The 19,972-nt window shown below is 35.9% G+C and overlaps 2 protein-coding genes across 3 annotated transcripts in view; one reads left to right on the top strand and one right to left on the bottom strand.

Annotated features, from left to right (window-relative positions):
* Positions 1-19,972, bottom strand: part of UQCR-Q (Ubiquinol-cytochrome c reductase ubiquinone-binding protein) — a 169,613-nt gene that overhangs the window by 36,982 nt on the left and 112,659 nt on the right. The window lies entirely within an intron of this gene.
* The window catches only part of Fim (plastin-2 fimbrin), a 45,328-nt gene that overhangs the window by 19,016 nt on the left and 6,340 nt on the right, over positions 1-19,972 (top strand). The window contains exon 1 of one of the 2 annotated variants that reach the window (XM_076537806.1): positions 17,415-17,526. The exons of the other annotated variant lie outside the window; for it this stretch is intronic. Coding sequence (XP_076393921.1) covers positions 17,452-17,526 — 75 coding nt within the window. The 5' untranslated portion in view covers positions 17,415-17,451. Of the gene's footprint in view, positions 1-17,414; positions 17,527-19,972 lie in introns of those variants that run through there. 2 annotated transcript variants of the gene reach the window in all.

Raw genomic sequence — 19,972 nt, 5'->3', positions numbered from 1 at the left:
ACTTAAAGATTCTCAGAAGCTCATTGATCCCCAGAATCGAAAGTGCAGCTTAAGAAAACTCGTTCCCATTTCCCCGGAAGCAGATTCCATTTCAAAGTAATCGAACTCCAGAGTACGTCGAAGAGCACTAGAGAATGATTCACAGCTCGTGTTCTACTTTCTTGCAAGAGGTTGAAAAGTAGCTGACAGAGGAATCAGAACGTCGGATTCAATCGCAATCGTGAAAATTAAAATAAATGAGTCAGTACGGTGACGATGATACGCGGAGTAGCCTGACAATGATTCCCCGCATGATTCATATACGACCCAGAAGATTCAAGATACACTCGCTGGTTTTTATAATTCAAGTCTATTTTTACCGCTATCAATCTCCGTTTCCCGGCAAGACTTGCATTTTAATAAGTAAACATTTGCGACAGAAACGTTTGGAGGAAGTCGCGTAGAAATTCCTCGCGTTGTATGGCCGTTTATGGCGCGATGGTTTTTTGATGTTGGATAAACAACGTGAGATCACCGTCGGCTGTTGATAAATACGCCGCTGTCACATTATCGGATGAAATTTGTCGTTCCACGATGATAAACGTGGCGTGCGTAACGGAATACCGGATGATAGGACGTATCAACGGGTTGTAAGATAGGCTCGAGCGAATTCGACGAAGGGTCTACAACAGTGTTGCGCAGAAGTGATATGATAATCGTTACCGATCACAGACACTGATACTTCTCGATGGATCTCGTTTCCTGTGGTTACTTAGTGTTCCCAGTTTAACCAGTTATCGGTATCCTGCTGACATTTATTTCTTGTGCCATTTAGATTTTTGGAGATTGGTTCTGGACGGGAAAAAGTAGGGTCTAGTTTGGTTCAGGTTTTATGACATTTTAACTTGTAATTCTGGATGTAGGTTTTACGAGTTAACCTATTTCTATGTTTTTAGTTTATGTTTGATGTATTTTTAGTTTGATGCAATTTGAATTTAGCGCGCTTTAGATTCAATGCGATTCAAATTTAGCGCGCTTTGAGGTCGACGCGATTTAAAATTGGCGCGCTTTAAGTTAACGCAATTCAAATTTGGCACGCTTTATGTTTAACGCGATTCAAATTTAGTGTGTTTTAAATTCAATATGATTTAAATTTAACGCGCTTCGAACTCAACGCGATTTAAATTTGGCGCGTTTTGAATTCAGACCCATTCAAATATACCGCGCTTTAAATTCAGCGCGATCTAAATTTGGCGCGCTTCAAATTCAACGCAAGTTAAATCTGTCGCGATTTGAGATGATGTTATTCAAATTTGGCGCTCTTTAAACTCAGCCTGATTCAAATTCGGAGACATTCAAATTCAGCGCAATTTAAATTCAGAGCGATTCAATTCAATACGATTTAAATTCAATGCGATTCAATTCGATGCGATTTAAATTCAACACGATTCAATTCGATGCGATTTAAATTCAGCGCGATTTTATTCGACGCGACCACATTAGGTGCAATTGAAATTCTATGCGAGTTTAATTTGGGGCGTTTCAAATTGACCGCGCTTCAAACTCGGCGCAATTCGAATATGGCGCGCTTGAAAGTCACCGCGGTAGGTCTCATAGTCTTAAGATTTTAAGGCTTTCAAGTGCTAAAGTTTTAAATTTTTTAAATACAAATTTGAAATATTAAAAATTATAAAGTTTCTGAGCCACTAAATTACAAAGGTCCTGAAGTTTCAAGATCCTGAAGTTCTCGTAGTTCCAGGAGCTTTCGAACTCCTTACAATCTCTAATTATCAAAAGTCCCAAATCTTAAATCTTCAACACCCAAATTCCCAAATTTCAGCAACTCTCAAACGTCTTAAATTCTTGAATTATCCAAAAGTCTCAAACTCTCAAGTATCAAGAGCATTTGAACTCTCTAAAATCTCAAATTATCAAAAGTCCTAAATCTTAAATTTTCAACACCCAAATTTTCAAATTCCAGCAACTCTCAAACGTCTTAAATTCTTGAATTATTCAAAGTCTCAAACTCTCAAGTATCAAGAGCGTTCAAGTATCAAGAACTCCCTAAAATCTTGAATTATCCAAAGTCCTAAATCTTAAATTTCAAATCCCTAATTCTTGCATCTAAAGTTCGCAAATTTTCAATACTTCAAATTTTAAACTCTTAAGTTCTCAAGTGCCAACAATCCCGAAACTGCCTAAATTGTCCCAGAATCACCAGAACTCCACTTTTCCTCTCTCGTCACGCCCACTTCCCCCAGATGACAATTTCATCACATTTCCACCGTAAGGTTTTGAATTACCAGCAACAAGACAGGTTCGTGAGCCGTCGTCGAGACCACGATCCGATGTCGTTGTCTTTTTGCGCGAAACGTCGCGTTAATTGCTGACGTATAATTAAGTAACCGGTCGTCGAATGAAAGGTAGCTCTTCTACCTCGTTTGAATAGACAGAAACACAATCTGACGGTCGGCCGGTGAAATTAAATCGTTAAGCGCAATTGTCCCGTTGTGAATGAATGCCGGGTTGGAGAGCCGGTTACGTTTAGACGAGTATATGCGCGTATATGGAAGTGCCCTGGGCGCATCCAGCGATAAAATAAAATCGGAGGTGATCGCACTTGGAAGAATGCGAGCTTGACTCACCGTCACCGGTGCTTGCTCGACCAACATCACGGTTTACTGGACCGCACGTGGCCACGTGTTATAGTCCGCTTAACGAATAAAAGCAAAAGGTGCTCCTTTCTTTCTTACGCCGGTTTTCGTTTCGTTAACCCTTTGCACTCCGCACGTGATTCATGCTTCCCGCTTTCATCTACATCTCTTCCATAATTCTACACCTTAACGCTTCGTGGTCATCGGACAATTTATATTAAACTCTCTTAACTTGCTTTGTGCAAGAACTTTAACAGGGTTATGAAATATTTTGGGTTGATTTTTTTTTTAATTATTTTTGTAAGTCATTGGATGACTGGTTGAGAGGTAAGGGTGATATGAATTCAATTTAATTAAGGTTGTTCATTGTTAAATTTTATGTGATGTATGATGTTTGATGTAAGTTGTATGAAGTATGATGTGACATGTGCGATGTGTGATATGTGATATGTCATGTGTCATGTGTCATGTATGTTGTATGATGTGTGATGTGTGATATGTGATGTGTCATGTATGTTGTATGGTGTGTGATGTGTGATATGTGATGTGTCATGTATGTTGTATGATGTGTGATGTGTGATGTGTCATGTATGTTGTATGATGTGTGATGTGTGATATGTGATGTGTCATGTATGTTATATGATGTGTGATGTGTGACATATGTTGTATGAAGTATTATGTGTGACATATGATGTGTGACATATGTTGTATGATGTGTGATGTGTGATATGTGATGTGTCATGTATGTTATATGATGTGTGATGTGTGACATATGTTGTATGAAGTATTATGTGTGATATGTGATGTGTGACATATGTTGTATGATGTGTCATGTATGTTGTATAATATGTGATGTGTGATATGACATATACATAACACATACTTTAATTTCATGTATACCTAAAAAATAATTAAATCATCCATTAAAAATCAGACTAAAAAATCAGTCTATCAAATCAAATATCTTTGCCAATAAAATTGCATCAAAATCTACATAATATATTAGCAAACATACATCCAAATATCGACTTCAATGAAACTAAAAATTAATTTTATTACTCACTGAAAAAATTCAGAACACATCTGACCTCAATCGAACAAATCAAAAATAAAAATAGTAATCAACCTTGAAAGGTTTAAAGAAAATTGTATTAAAGGTAAAATTGCATTACACTAATAAAAATTGGGTTACAACTCTGACGAGATAGCTGCTGGCCCTCAAGTTTCAACTTGAACGTTAAACCTACAGTATTTTCCGCTTGCAACCGGCATACCAATCAAGATTTACGACGAGGAATTAGCTAACAGGCCAATTTTCGCTAACATGACGGACAATGTTTGCGTAGCAGAGACCGAGACCGAATAGCTGACGTAAATTGAACGTTACAACGTTTCGTCCCGTTTCCCGTGAGGCCAGAAACTAGTTCTGTAACAAACGAGCAAGTCGTAATAACCGCGAGGGTTCAAGGTGTTCTACTTTCGAATTGTATGAATTACATGTGCTTCGTGTAACCAAAATTGGAGTACAATATGGTCACGTGGAATATGCATTGGCGTAGGTAAATAAACATTAGAGTTTGGTTGCTTTTATGATACGAACTAGATTCGCGTATGTGGAAGCTGGAGTAGATGTACCATGTAGGATATTTTATGTACTTGGAGTACTTGGAGTTAGGAAATTTAGGGAATTTACTTTTCGCAGGTTGATATTTTTGGGTTTGTAAATTATAACTATTCAGTTTTTAATGGTACTCGGAAAATTTTAAGTTTTCCAGTTTGCAATCACTAATTTCGCGAATTCTGAAATTCTCTCTATTAAACTTTCAAATTCTCAAATTTCTAGTATTTCAAGGTCCGAATTTTCTAAATTTCTAGTTTCCAAATTGATAAATTCCAAATCTTCAAATTTCCAAGCTGACAAATTCCAAATTTCCGAATCTCAAACTTGAAATCCCCAAATTCCTGAAATCCCGAATACCAAGTCTATAAAATCCCCTATTCCCAAATTTCCAAATCTCAAACTTGAAATCCCCAAATTCCTGAAATCCCGAATACCAAGTCTATAAAATCCCCTATTCCCAAATTTCCAAATCTCAAACTTGAAATCCCCAAATTCCTGAAATCCCGAATACCAAGTCTATAGAATCCCCAATTCCCAAATTTCCAAATCTCAAACTTGAAATCCCCAAATTCCTGAAATCCCGAATACCAAGTCTATAAAATCCCCAATTCCCAAATTTCCAAATCTCAAACTTGAAATCCCCAAATTCCTGAAATCCCTAAAATCCCCAATTCCCACTAAAGTCTCCAAATTTCCAAGTTTCTCCTCCAACTCATCAACTATCTCGTCCGCCGATTAATCTATCGTGTCGTCTTCGTCCATCAGCATTATCTCTCAACTTTTCCCTCGATCGTGTTACACGTCAGTAGAATCACGCGTGATTTGATTTACAACGACGGCGAAAGTGAAGTCCGGTCGCGATCAAGGTGAACGATACGGATCAATTACCGGTATAATTAATCGCCACCGTTTCTGTCCTATGGCGGATGTTCGCCAAGAATGCCAAGTGTACTGCTCCTTTCGCACATGCTTCTCGTTCGCTTTTAATCAGTCAGCTAATTTATCTGTATTTACATTGCTACATTTTACTCCGCGATGGGTAGTCTTGCAAATTTTAAAATTTTTGTACTTTGCATTTTTTGGGAATTTTTTATTGTTTGAATTTTTTGGGCGTTTTTGTGGTTTGAATTTTTTTGCAATTTTTGAACTTTCAATTTTTTTGCAATTTTTGAACTTTCAATTTTAGGAAATTTTTCTACTGTGAATTTTTTTAGAAATGTTTGTACTTTGAATTTTAGGAAATTTTTCAACTTTGAATTTTTTAGGAATTTTTCTACTGTGAATTTTTTGGAAATTTTTGTACTTTGAATTTTTAGGGAATTTTCTATAGTTTCAATTTTTTGGGAATTTTTTAGCAATGCAATTTAGTATATAATACAATTTAGTAATTTCATAATTTAGAAATTTGTATAATTTGAAAACTAAAGAACTTCAAAATTTAGTAATCTATCCAATAATCTACTAATTATAATCTTTGCTATCACAATACGAAAGCCCACATCTCAGCTCACTCTCCCCAAACATCATTCCAAATGCAAATCAGAGTCATTGAATCCAATCGTCAGTTTTGCGTCAGAATCGTTCAATAACGACGAACGGCTATTTTCAGCGATCAACTTAAAGAATTGTCCTCGATGCTCGCACGATCGCGTGTTCGATTTTTGCATGACAATTGTCGTTCAATCTCAATTCTTTGCGATGATGCACGTGAGAAATAAATGACGGATCGTCTCAAGATCCATACGTATGTACGTGTTGCGGTTTATGGTGTGCTAGTCATTGAGATCCATGGAAAATTGATATTGACGATCGTCGAACCCGATAGAAAATACTCGTGATTCATAGAGACCGATGTACACGATCCAGGGCACACGCGATCTGATACGGTGAAATGTGAACGATCGGAGGAAACGTGCAAACGATTCCGAAGTTTCACACGATCGGCAAAACTTGGGATAACTTGAGAACTGCTGTGGAATATCCGGGAAAAAAGGGTAACAGGACATTTTATGAGGAAAGAGGAAAATTATGGTATTTGTGTTAGTTTAGGAGGAATGTGACGTAAGTGGATACGCTGGGAATTTGGGAATTTTGGAAATTTTGGAGGTTTTGAGAATTTTGTGAGTTTTGGGAATTTCGGGGATTTTGGGGAATTTTAGGTTTTTGAGAATTTTGTGAGTTTTGGGAATTTTGGGGATTGGGGAATTTGGGGAATTTTGGGTTTTTTGAGAATTTTGGGGGTTTTGGGAATTTCGGGGATTTTGGGGTTTTGAGAATTTTGGAAATTTTGGGGGTTTTGAGAATTTTGGAAATTTTGGGAGTTTTGGGAATTTCGGAAATTTTAGGGTTTTGAGAATTTTGGGGGTTTGGGGAATTTCGGGGATTTTGGGGTTTTGTGAATTTTGGGGGTTTTGAGAATTTTGGAAATTTTGGGAGTTTTGGGAATTTTGGAAATTTTAGGGTTTTGAGAATTTGGGGGTTTTGGGAATTTGGGGATTTTGGGGATTTTGGGAATTTGGGGATTTTGGAAATTTTAGGAATTTTGGGACTTTGGGGATTTTGGGAATTTTGGGAATTTGGGGTTTTGAAAATTTGGAAAAGTAATTTGGTGATTTCAGAATTTGGGGTTTAGGTATTTGGGAAAATAGTAATTTGGTAATTTGAGAATCTGGGGATTTAGGTATTTAGGGAAGTAGTAATTTGGTAATTTCAGAATTTGGGTATTTGGGAATTTAAAGAAGTAGTAATTGGCAATTTCGGAATTTGCAAAAGTACTAATTCAATAATTTGATAATTTGAGAATTTCGAAATTTAGAAAAATAATAACTTAACTTAATAATTTGGAGATTCAGAAATCAAAGAAATTCTCATCTTGCTACTTAAAAATGATTAAAATTGATAATTTAGCGATTTAGAAATTGTACAATCCTACATAACCTTGAATCACAAAAATTCTACCTAATGGCAAGGCTACTATCACCACTTACTCGCATAATGTAAACGCGCCCTAACTCCTATACTTCGAGCACGAACGATTCGCTCGAAGCTGTTCAATTATCGCCACTTGAACCAACTCCGATGCGACTGGCCAACTTTTTATACTCTCTCCTCGTGGCGTCCATTTAAAGGGATCATCGCAGAGGTTTCAGCAGCGTGTAAAACACGCTCGTAATTTCTTACACGTGACAATTCATAAATCAGAACCGTGTACGTTCATCTTTTTCACGCGGATTTTCTTGTGAGACGATAAAATCAGCTTGAGTTTGCATTGAGCGTATATATCAGCACTGGAATTTTTATTTCTGGTACATAATGTGAGAGATATAATGTTGCAATAAGAGTATTTTACTAGTCACGTGGTATTCATGTAGTGTAGGCTGAGTTAGGTGTTGCCTGATAGGGGTGAAATTATTTTTTGGATATTTTCTAGGTGAATTTTTGTATGTTATGAAGAGGTTAAGTTCTCAAATTCTTGAATAGTCAAATATTTGAATTATTAATTTTCTGGATTTTTATATTTTCAAATTTTAATAGTTTCAAATCATATTTGTGAATTCCTGCATCCTCCAATTGTTACATCCCTAAATTCCTACATTTCTGAATTTCTACACTTCCTAATTCGCTACATTTCCAATTCCTACATTTTCAAATTCCTACATCTTCAATTCCCTATATTTTCAAATTCTTACATCCCCAATTTGCTATATTTGCAAATTCTTACACACCCCAATTCCCTACGTCCCCAAATTCTCACACCACTAATTCCCTACATACTCAAATTCTCACACTCCTAATTCCCTACATCCCCAAATTCTCGCACCCCTAATTCCCTACATCCCCAAATTCTCACACTCCTAATTCCCTACATCCCCAAATTCTCACACCCCTAATTCCCTATATCCCCAAATCCCTCACATTCTCAATCCCTATATCCCCAAATCTATACATCCCCCAATTCCTACATCCCCAAATCCCTACATCCCCTAATTCCCTACATCCCCAAATTCTCACACCCCTAATTCCCTATATCCCCAAATCCCTCACATTCTCAATCCCTATATCCCCAAATCTATACATCCCCCAATTCCTACATCCCCAAATCCCTACATCCCCTAATTCCCTACATCCCCAAATTCTCACACCCCTAATTCCCTATATCCCCAAATCCCTACATCCCCAAATCTCTCACATTCCCAATCCCTATATCCCCAAATCTATACATCCCCCAATCCCTATATCCCCAAATCTATACATCCCCTAATTCCTACATCCCCAAATTCCAACCTTCCCAAATCTCCAAATCCCTCGCTAAGTTTCCATTTCAACCAGAAACTGTTCGTTGCACCTAGCAGCCGTTACCTCCCGGGGAAAGGACCTAGTTCCACGCGTTGCGCAATAAAATTTGCGCAATCGACAATTTCAATATTTTTGTTCTGGCTGGTTAAACTGCGCCGAGGAATTTCCTACGCTATCAACGAGCAATTTCCGCAATTTTTCAATTCCCGTTACATTATTACATCGTTTCGAGTTAACATAAAACCTTCCGCTGATACACTATCTCTTCACAGTTCAATCTTTCAAAGACCAACCTAAGTGAGTAAATTCAGTTAGGTTTTATAGTTAAACCATAAACTTGATCGTTAACATTCTACACTTGAGATTCCATAAACTTAACCTAACCTAAGAATAAACGTGATTGAACAACAGTGAAGACTGGAAAATTCGTTGACGTGATTCCTCATAACATTTGTAGGACTTCTCTAGTTGCAATAGGAATCCAATAAATAAAACATTGAACTCGATCAATCTGATAGAAACGATTGCACATGTCATCGAAGTCGAGACTTGAAACGAAGTTTTGAATTCACAGGTTGTACAGTTTGATGTGTTTCGAACACTTATGGAGATGTAAGTGTAGGAATCATTTCTGTTAGATGTAACCAGTTCAGGGTCACGTGTATTGAATCTGCAATCTTGTGTGCCAAGGTTACGTTTATTGTGTCCGTGTCGAGGTTTCTTTTATTAGGTCCAGTCTGATCGACTCTATGAGGGTTTTGTAACTGGTTCTACGAGTTTTAGGTTGGGGTTTTTAGGTCCGACGAGTTTTGTAGGTTTCTATATTGTGTCTGACAGGTTTTTGAACACCTGTGCAGGTCTTTGACTCCCGGTGAACAGTGTTACGTGTTTCTGGTCGAGAAATACCTGAAATTCGAACAGAGACCTTTCTTTCTACTATATTTAGGTAGTTCAAAATTAGAACTGAGAATTTTAGTTCCAAATATTTATAAAAATTTAAATCAATAGAATGAGTTACTTATTTTTTAAATATAAAAATTTAATTTATTTTATATATACGTCTATCACTTTTTTTTATAAAAGAGTAATTTTTTCTGATATAAGGAAAGTAATCGAATGTACTAACTAAAATTTTCTACCTATTTTAAATAATAAATAACAAGTAAAATGTAAAAGTAGATAAAAAAGAAATAAAAAAAGAATTTTACTGCTTAATGCATGCACTAAGTTTTTCCGCAATAAACGCAGCTAACCACTAACCTTCGTCTGCATTCTAATTGCGCATAATTGCATTTTATCGTCGGTCTTCCAGCGATAAAGTCGACGTCGTGGTTTTCATCGCGACATTAGAATTTCCAAACGTTTCGAAAATTCCAGCAAACGTATTAGACGTCTTATTGCCATTCTAGTAATTAATGAATGATCTGCGGTGACTAATCCTCTGTACGTACTGCCTTACGCACCTATTTCGTAATTAGTAGGTGTGTCACGTGAATAACATTTCGTTTCCTTAAATCATCTTCTCGATTAAATGTTTTTCAAGCATGTGCATATATGTACATTTACGTTGGGTAATTTAAAGTGAGTATATTTATGTGTGTAGATATGTGTATGTGTTCATATGTGCATATACGTGCATATATGTAAACATATGTACATGCATGAACATAATGTGAGTATATACGTGTAGATGTTCACATATGTGGATGTATTGACATACATGTGTATATAGGTACATACATGTGAATATATGTTCATAAATAAAGATATACATATGTGAGTATAAGTGCATAGTACACATATGTGAATGTGCGAGCATACATATGTATATATGTGCATACATGTGAATATAGGTACGTGTATGAGCATATATGTGAGTATATATGCATACATGTAAACATATGTGAATGTATGTACATACGTGGAACTATATGTACATGTATGGGCATACATATGAGTACGAATGCATACATGTGAACATATGTGCATATATGTGTATACATGTGCAAAGAAGTATACGTATGTGAACACATACATACACAATACATACATATACACATTTCCACATATTAATTCGAAAAGAAATCTCAATATCAATAAACACATATCTATATCTCCAACATTTCGAAAGCCTGAATATTTTAATGCCAACAAATATCGAGAACGACAAGTATCGATAGTATATATTGATATTCTGAGATCTTCATCATAGTTCTTGCAAAAGAAGAAACACGTCACACAAGCTCACGTAGGAGGAATTTTAACACGACGTGGGCAAATTGTTTCTACAGCCACCTTGAGATCAAGGAAACACGTTGACTCGGTGACCAAAATCTAGAACACGATACACCATTTCAATTTTAATTCATTGGAAATGTTTGACGATTAATATTTTAATAATTCGCAAAATCACTGGGTGAAACAATGTATAATTACGGGTGCAAAGGAGGTCAGTATGCATAATGAAATTGTTATTGATCATGGAGTATCAGCAGAATAAATGAACAGTTTCAAATATTTGCTCATTCGAAAATCATAAATTATAATTATTTCGAATATTTGAAATGCATGTATTATAATTAATATTTGATTTCGTATTCATGCCACCTTCATTCTCTTTTTTATTTCTCTACCTCCATGTTTCATCCAATAAAACAATTCCTTACTCTCTTCACAATTTCTCCCCATTTCGATTAATCGATAACGAAACACCAAGAAAGTAGCTCGTTCCCTTTTCTCAATTTCCACCTTCAATTTCTGATTTCCTGTAAGATTGCAAAGGGTGCGCAGCAGGTATCGAATAACCTTCCGAGGCTTCATCACGTTCGCGGAATGAACCCAGCAATAGGTTACCGGACACCCTGTAGAAAAGTGGGTGCTCTGTTGGGGTCAAACTTCTCTCTCTCGATTCCCTTGTATCCCGAGAACTGGTTTCACCGGCGTGTGTTGTGTAGCCCGTCTCTGACCCCTCATCCTCTCTGGATGTTCCCTCCCTTGGAAATCACGATTGAATTACGTATCGGCGAGGAAAAGGAGTTGTTTGTATGTGCTCGTTGCGTTAATAGACAATCTGGACTATACAGATTGCACGGAGAACCCGCGGCCACCGTGAAAGTGGCAACGATATTGGCCTTAATGGGACCTGATGATTGCTGACATTTCTTAATCCAGCAAATAATCGTGTATGCAGGCCGTGGCTCATTGAATTCCACGTGACTGCGATCGACGATATCGACTAATTTTATTTAACAGCGGTATCTACAAATATTTTTAACGATTTTTAAGGTTACTTTTTTCTGGCAATCGAGGAATGTGATTTTGGAGGTCAGTTTTAAATTTAGGGAATTTGGGAACTTGGGGATTCGGGGACTAGGGAATTTGGGAACTTGGAAATTCGGGGATTAAGGAATTTGGGAGCTTGGGAATTGGGGGGCTAGGGAATTTGGGAGCGTCGGTGTTTGGGGGCTAGGGAATTTGGGAACTTGGGAATTCGAGAGCTAGGGAATTGGGGAACTTGGGAATTCGGGGGCTAGGGAATTTGGGAGCTTGGGAATTCGAGAGCTAGGGAATTTGGGAGCTTGGGAATTCGGGGGCTAGGGAATTTGGGAGCTTGGGAATTCGAGAGCTAGGGAATTTGGGAGCTTGGGAATTCGGGGGCTAGGGAATTTGGGAGCTTGGGAATTCGGGGGCTAGGGAATTTGGGAGCTTGGGAATTCAGGGGCTAGGGAATTTGGGAGCGTCGGTGTTTGGGGGCTAGGGAATTTGAGAACTTGGGAATTCGAGAGCTAGGGAATTGGGGAACTTGGAAATTCGGGAGCTAGGGAATTTGGGAGCTTGGGAATTCGAGAGCTAGGGAATTTGGGAGCTTGGGAATTCGAGGGCTAGGGAATTCGGGGGCTAGGGAATTCGGGGGCTAGGGAATTTGGAAATTCGACTATTTGAAAATTTGGGAATTTGAAGTTTTGAAATTTGAAAATGTAGGAATTTGGAACATTGGATATTTAAGAGTTTGAAAATTAGCAAATTTGAGTATTAGGAAATTTGAAAAATTGGATGATCCGAAAATTGAACATTTGGAATAGCGGGAAATTGCAAAATTCGGAAATAAGAAGTTGTAAAATTGAAAAATTGCAGAATTGAAAAATTAAAAGAGTCAAATATTTGAATTAAGCAAATTGAACAATTTAAATAGTGGAATAATTGCTCAGTCGAATAATTGAACAATTGAATAATTAATATGAATAATTGACTAATTAGAAGATCATTGCTGTCACTACATTTTCGCAAAGGTATCATTTGATATATTGTACTTCTCCAAGTTACACATTTTGTAGAACCAGTGATCTCTTATCAGTTTCCATGTGAAGTAATACCTTCATATGATAATGTTTAGCGACGGAGGTGATTCGATCGTGTATAAACTGGAAAACGAGACTGATATCGATACTTGCCAGGATAGAATGGTAGGTGGAGAGGTACATTTACGTTTGACCCGGTTACAAATTACCCACGATCGAAGTACTGCATTTTGCTGGGTCAGTGCGCTCTGCTTCACTTCTCGGTATTTCGAGTGCGACGCTGTAATATTAAGTCATCGTGATGTAAAACCAATAAAATGTTATATACTACATCTATAAAGTCTACTATGTATTCACGTAAACGTGTTTTGAACTTTTGCAAATAAGCAGCCTAATGATAACGTTGATATACGTTTATTTATACCTCGTTTTATTGCTGTATAATAAAATTGAAATTATGGATTAAATCTAGCAAAATAATCAAACAATATCTTTACATATTTTTGGAAATAGTTTTGTAACTTGTTTAAATACTTTTCTTGAAACTTAACTGTTTAAGTTGAAGTTTATTTTACATCAAGTTGATTTTTATCAAGATGAGCAATTGTGTGCATGATTTTATTAGTCGTTTCTTTATTTATCAGGTTTATTTTTAATTTTAAATCCGAGAGACATATGTTAGGTTTAGCGTTATACATGCTTTGACTCATCAGATATTAAAATTATATTTGTGTCTCAAACTTCGATGGTTTTGATAATTGCCTCAAATTTTTATTTTTTATTTTTATTTTTATTTCATAAGGATAATTATATTTCTTAATAAGGATAATTATATTCTTTTAGTACGATATTATTCTATACAATATACATATCATACTATATATATTTTTTAAATAAAATTTTATGTAATCTCGTCAATCTTTAATTTCATAAATCATATCTTCTTCCTATTATATTCTAATAGTTACTTACATTAATATATTGTACACATGTCCGCACAATCTACGAGTAAATAAACGAAGCGTACGATAAGATTCCTCTACCACCACCATTATAACTAAAAACAGTTCAATCTGTTTCCGGAACACAAGTTCTGATTTTATACCTGTTCGTTTACATATCAGCATCGTTGACTCGCGCTCGTTTGTTTGCAAGATTAAAAACCTTTCTGCAAATCAGCTCTCGCTCTAGATATGGCATAGAGAGTGTAATTAGTGACGCATGTAATCGCGGCACTTAAAGGCTCGATCAGTGAACGAACAATGTACAATAAAAACTTGAGATTGCTTGTAATCCCCTTGTCGCACTTAACAACGGGAGATTTTATCATTTTTTTGTTGATCCGAGGAAATAGAAGGAAATCCGATTGCAGCTTATCGATCAGTTTTATGCGAATTTCATCGAAAACAAATAAATTTTATGTTTTAATACATTTTCATTTATTTTAAAAATAATTTTATATTTGCGAATATTGCGAATATTGTCAATTACTTTAGAATGCATTTTTATTATTATTGGTGAGGAAAATTGGATTGAAATATTAATTTGGGAATATGGGGATTCGGCGGCTAGGAAATTAGGGGCTAGGAAATTAGGGGCTAGGAAATTAGGGGCTAGGAAATTGGCGATTTGGGAGCTAGGGAATTTGGGAACTTGGGGATTCGGTGGCTAGGGAATTTGGAAACTTGGGGATTCGGTGGCTAGGGAATTTGGAAACTTGAGGATTCGAGCCCTAGGGAATTTGGGAACTGGGGGATTCGGGGCGTAGGGAATTTGGGAACTTGAGGTTTCGGGGTCTAGCGAATTGGAAAACTTGAGAATTCGGTGGCTAGGGAATTTGGAAATTTGAGAATTCGAGGCGTAGGGAATTTGGGAATTTGAGAATTCGGGGGCTGGGAAATTTGGGAATTTGAGAATTCGGGGGCTGGGAAATTTGGGAATTTGAGAATTCGGTAGCTAGGGAATTTGGAAATTTGAGAATTCGGGGCGTAGGGAATTTGGAAATTTGAGAATTTGGAGCGTAGGGAATTTGGAAATTTGAGAATTCGGGGGCTGGGAAATTTGGGAATTTGAGAATTCGGTAGCTAGGGAATTTGGAAATTTGAGAATTCGGGGCGTAGGGAATTTGGAAATTTGAGAATTTGGAGCGTAGGGAATTTGGGAATTTGAGAATTCGGTGGCTGGGAAATTTGGAAATTTGAGAATTCGGTAGCTAGGGAATTTGGAAATTTGAGAATTCGGGGCGTAGGGAATTTGGGAATTTGAGAATTCGGGGCGTAGGAAATTTTGGAACTTCCGAATTCGGGGCCTAGGGAATTCGGGGGCTAAGGAATTTGCGAACTTCGGGATTTAGGGGCTACGGAATTTGGAAACTTGAAGATTCGGAGCCTAGGAAATTTGGAAACTTGGGGATTCTGGAACTAAGGAATTTGGGAATTTGGAGATTCATTATATTTTTCTAATTTTTGTTTTTAAGTTTGTATCAGAAAAAGTTGATCTTGTCTAATAAATCAGTTTCCAGGTGATACTGTAATTAATATACAGTATTGTCAAAAATTATGCTTACTTACATTCTAACGTAATTGTCCTATTTTCTGTATTGTTATAGAACTATATCTAAAATAATTAAATTGCCATGTTGCTTTATACAAATAAAAATTAAATTACTATATTGCTGTATGCAAATCAAGAATTAAATTGCTACGTTGCTACACTTAAATCAAATTAAATTACTATGTTGCTATATGTATAAATTGCTACATCACTACATCGTAAATTTGATATCAAGCGGTATTTTAATCTGTTATAAACATCAAACAACCACTGTTACAAGGATAAAAAAGTTATGTAGAACGAAGTTAATTATAGGTTAGCTGCAGTAATATTACACTCAATATATTACACTATACTTTCGCTTTTCGCAATCATTGATATGGGAGAGTTTCGTCTGTTTCGATTAGTATGTATATCTATCAAATTATAATTTGTGAATTTTTGTGTTTCGAAATTTCGGTAACTTATGAATTATTATAGCAGACTTGTCTATGGAAGCATAATAAGATAGTTTTGTAATGAAATAGTGGAATAGTAACACAATTACGTGGCACAATAGGGAAATAAAAACATAATTATGTAACACAATAATATACTAAATGATAAAATAATAAAATAGTAGGACAAAGTAGGACCATAGTACGATAATAGTATTAAATAGTAATACGATTTTGTAGAATAGTAAAATAGAAACATAATTATGTAATACAATAGTATACTAAATGATAAAATAATAAAATAGTAGGACAAAGTAGGACCATAGTACGATAATAGTATTAAATAGTAATACGAGTTTGTAGAATAGTAAAATAGAAACATAATTATGTAACACAATAGTATACTAAATGATAAAATAATAAAATAGTAGAACAATATTAGGATAATAGTAGGAAATTGTAATACAATTATGTAAAATAGTGAAATAGAAACATAATTATGTAGTACAATAATATAGTAAATGATAAAATAATAAAATAGTAGGACAAAGTATTATAATAGTGTGATTTTGTATAACCAGTAAAATAAGAGTATTATTACGTGTACATACATTACAATATTATTATAAAGATATACATACTTTATGTATAATTATAAAATACTAGTATAGTATCTACTATAAGTACCTTTCACTTACCAATGAAATAATAACATTACACATTTACACTTATACGTTATTTATTTTACTTACGTCAATTTCCACATTTGCAGTATCATGCAACATAGTATATTATTATCTAACATAGTAGGTGAGTAACAAGTCTATACAATAGCGATACAATAAAAAAAACTAGAGTAGTATAAAACTATAGCTACATACGTGGTACTATTCAACATCTAATCTCACACATCAAGATCCCTAAAATGATATACTAATAGAACAAGTGTTTTCAGAAAACTATTTCATTTTCTATTAACTAATTAGTAAATAAGTAAAATCAGATTAATTCATAGCAAAATAAATCCTATTAACATGTACAAGATTTCTTTTTTTAACACATAGAAGTGTTGATAGAACACTTCATCTATAAATAAGTAAAATTGTTTCTTCTATAAATAAAATTGTATTATAATGCCTGTTAATATACATACTTCTACTAATAGAATTAACATGTTTCCATTTCTATCAACAGAATTAATATACCTCTATTAATACAATTAAAAAAATTGATAATGTATACAAAAATTATAAAAATACAAGTCTAGTATTATACCATAATACCATATAGTATGCCACACAAAATGCAATCTCCCAGGAACCAGACCATACCTTCATCCCCAATGCCCATGCACTCTTATCTCAATGTCCTAATCCCCAAGGGATGTTTCAAATAATTGAAAAAATTAATCACGCTAGATTATCATCGATATTACATCACGCAGTCGATAAGATGTCGCGAACCTATCGCGTAAACTTCTTTCCACGTTTATCGAACATTCGATAACGACGATAAGCTCGGTCTCTAAAACCGAGCTTAGTCTCTCGTTGCGTCGTCTACGGTCCTCTTCATCGATCTCGTTCGCAATCGTTTTCTCTCGTTCTCTTTCCAACATGGAGATCCGCGGGATGAAAAAGTGGGACGTCATCGAGGAGTTCTCCAACGACTTCTCGCAGTTCGCCAAGAAAGTGAGTAATGTCATTTTTGACCCTGTCCGCCCACGTTTTATATAAGCTACTTGGTTGCAACAAATCGGTTATCATTGTCAGGGTCATCAGAAAAACTCGCAATGAAAAATATTGGAAAAACGTTGCCGATTTGGAACATAAAATGGAACTTTTGTGAGAACTATACTTCACAAAAATAGTTTTCCGTGTAATTGTGTGACTCACTTTATCGATCGCGTCAGTCTGACTTTATCAATTCGTCAGATTAGAGGTTTACCTCCTTTTAAGGATATTTAAAGAGCCCGTACTTCTTGTCACAACTGGGAACCGGGATTTTAATCGAATAACTATTCATCGAAAAATGCTCGAAAAATAACCGACCTTTCTCTTCAATTAAAAAATCTTTCTATCACAATTTTATACTTATGAGTCATCTCGAAAAAACTGCACAGGGAATTTCGAAATTTAAAAATCACGAAAACTGCAAGTATCGCAAAGATAAAAAAGATAGGTAATCTTCCATTAACTTGTTTCTGCTTTGAAAAGATAACAAACGAAACATCAAACCATCCATTTACAGTGCCACATTAATTTTCCCACGAAAATCGAGCGATAAGAAAGCTGGAAAAGCCTCATCGAGCATGGCGGTTCGAAAAAGTAAAAAAAGAACGTTTGACATATTCTCTTCAGCACGCGGCGCTTAATCGCGATTGTGTGCCGCGCGTGTGAATGGAAGGAAGCTTTTATCGCGAACGACACGCGTTTCTTTCAGCGAACGATATCTAGGTTGTCTGCACTAAAAGTCAGCCGCTTTTCAAGAATGCAGTCGCGATCGTAGCCGCGGCAATTTTCCACGGCGAACAATAGCGTCGGTCGGAGCTAGTGTGTGTGCTCCAGAGACTTCTCGGAAAATAGCATCAGGGTTAATCGACGGTTCTTTATGCTGGTTCTATGAAAACCGTGTTATGACTAATTAGCATCTTTTTTCTTGCCATTGAAACGGTTTAACCGGTGGCGTAAGTGGAATTGACTGAGCCGAAAATACTTTTTTCATTGCTGATAATTTGGGTTCAATATAAGCTGCAAGAGTAGTCACTGTAATTTATGATTTATGCGAAGTTATGTCAATTTTTAGAACCGTAAAAATCTGAAAATTAATCAAAGTTTGAGATCTATGTAAGCTTCTATGATTTTAGAATTTCACATTCTAAATGCAAAAAAATTGCAAGTTTTCATGGTAGCAGAATGTCAAAATTGCATATCCTTATTGCAATGTTAGGAAGTTGTAATTTACCCATATTCCACATACACAGTATATTAGCAAAATAACAGAGCTTTTCAAATTTAAGGAAAACGCGCCATTTATTAAAACAGTATATCTTCCCTACAAAACAGTATATCAGTATACCTTCCCTACAAAACACAACAATCATTAGAATTGAGCAATGAATAAACTTATAGCGTTCAATGCGACAGAACCTTTCGTCACCGTGTCACAAAATCACGGGCAAGCAACATATTGCTTACGTTGAATATTGCGAGGATCTTATCAAAACAGCCAGACGAAACTGTACATTCCTGGAATCAATGGTAACTAGTGATGAGACTTGGTGCTTCAAGTATAAACCTCAAACAAAGCGTCAAAGTGCTACGTGGAAATCCAGGCTCTCCAAAATCAAAAAATTGCGATTCCAGAAGTCCCGAGAGAAGACAATGTTAATTTGCTTTTACGATTCTAAAGGAATTATACTTCGGGAATTTGTTCCACAGGGACAAAATGTTAATGGCGAATAATATCTGGGTGTTATGGAACATTTGTGGAAGAGAATCGTTCGTGTGAGGCCCGAATATCGAGCGCCGGGAAGTTGGTTTCTGTTGCATGATAACGCACCATGTCACAGAACTGTCGTTCATGAATTTTTGGCGAAAAAACAAGTCTGTGTGCTTCAATATCCTCCAAATTTGCCTGACTTGCCTCCGTGTGATTACTTCCTTTTTCCAAAACTGAAATTAGGTATAAAAGGAACGTTTTGTGACACTGTTATACAAGTCCGAGCAGCTGTGACAAGGGTGTTTGATGCGATTCCGCAAAACGACATGAAAAAATCTATGTTAACGTTGTATGAACGTTCAGTGGTGTATTGATGCGGAAGGGATGTATTTTGAATACAAAAAGTAATTTTGGCAAAATAACTAATTCTTTTCTTTTTATATAAAAAGTTCCGTTATTTTTTTAACATACTGTGTACTCCATATATCAGTTGTAAAATCGAAAAATTGCAAACTTCAAATATAGCAAAATCCAGAAATTGTAGTCTACCAAGACCCCTAAACCACAAGCTCAACACTGCAAAACCCTGAAATTACCGATCGAACTTCCCGACACCGCAAATCCCGAATCGCAAGCTTCCTTCCGTCTCTCATAAGCTGTCTCCTAAATCTCAAAATCCAACAGTCTTCAAATCTC

The sequence above is a fragment of the Megachile rotundata genome, chromosome 12, assembly GCF_050947335.1.
Source record: "Megachile rotundata isolate GNS110a chromosome 12, iyMegRotu1, whole genome shotgun sequence".
Classification (NCBI taxonomy): Eukaryota; Metazoa; Arthropoda; class Insecta; order Hymenoptera; family Megachilidae; genus Megachile; species Megachile rotundata.
The sequence above is the reverse complement of the archived record's forward strand: the minus strand, read 5'-3'. Positions and strand labels throughout refer to the sequence as shown.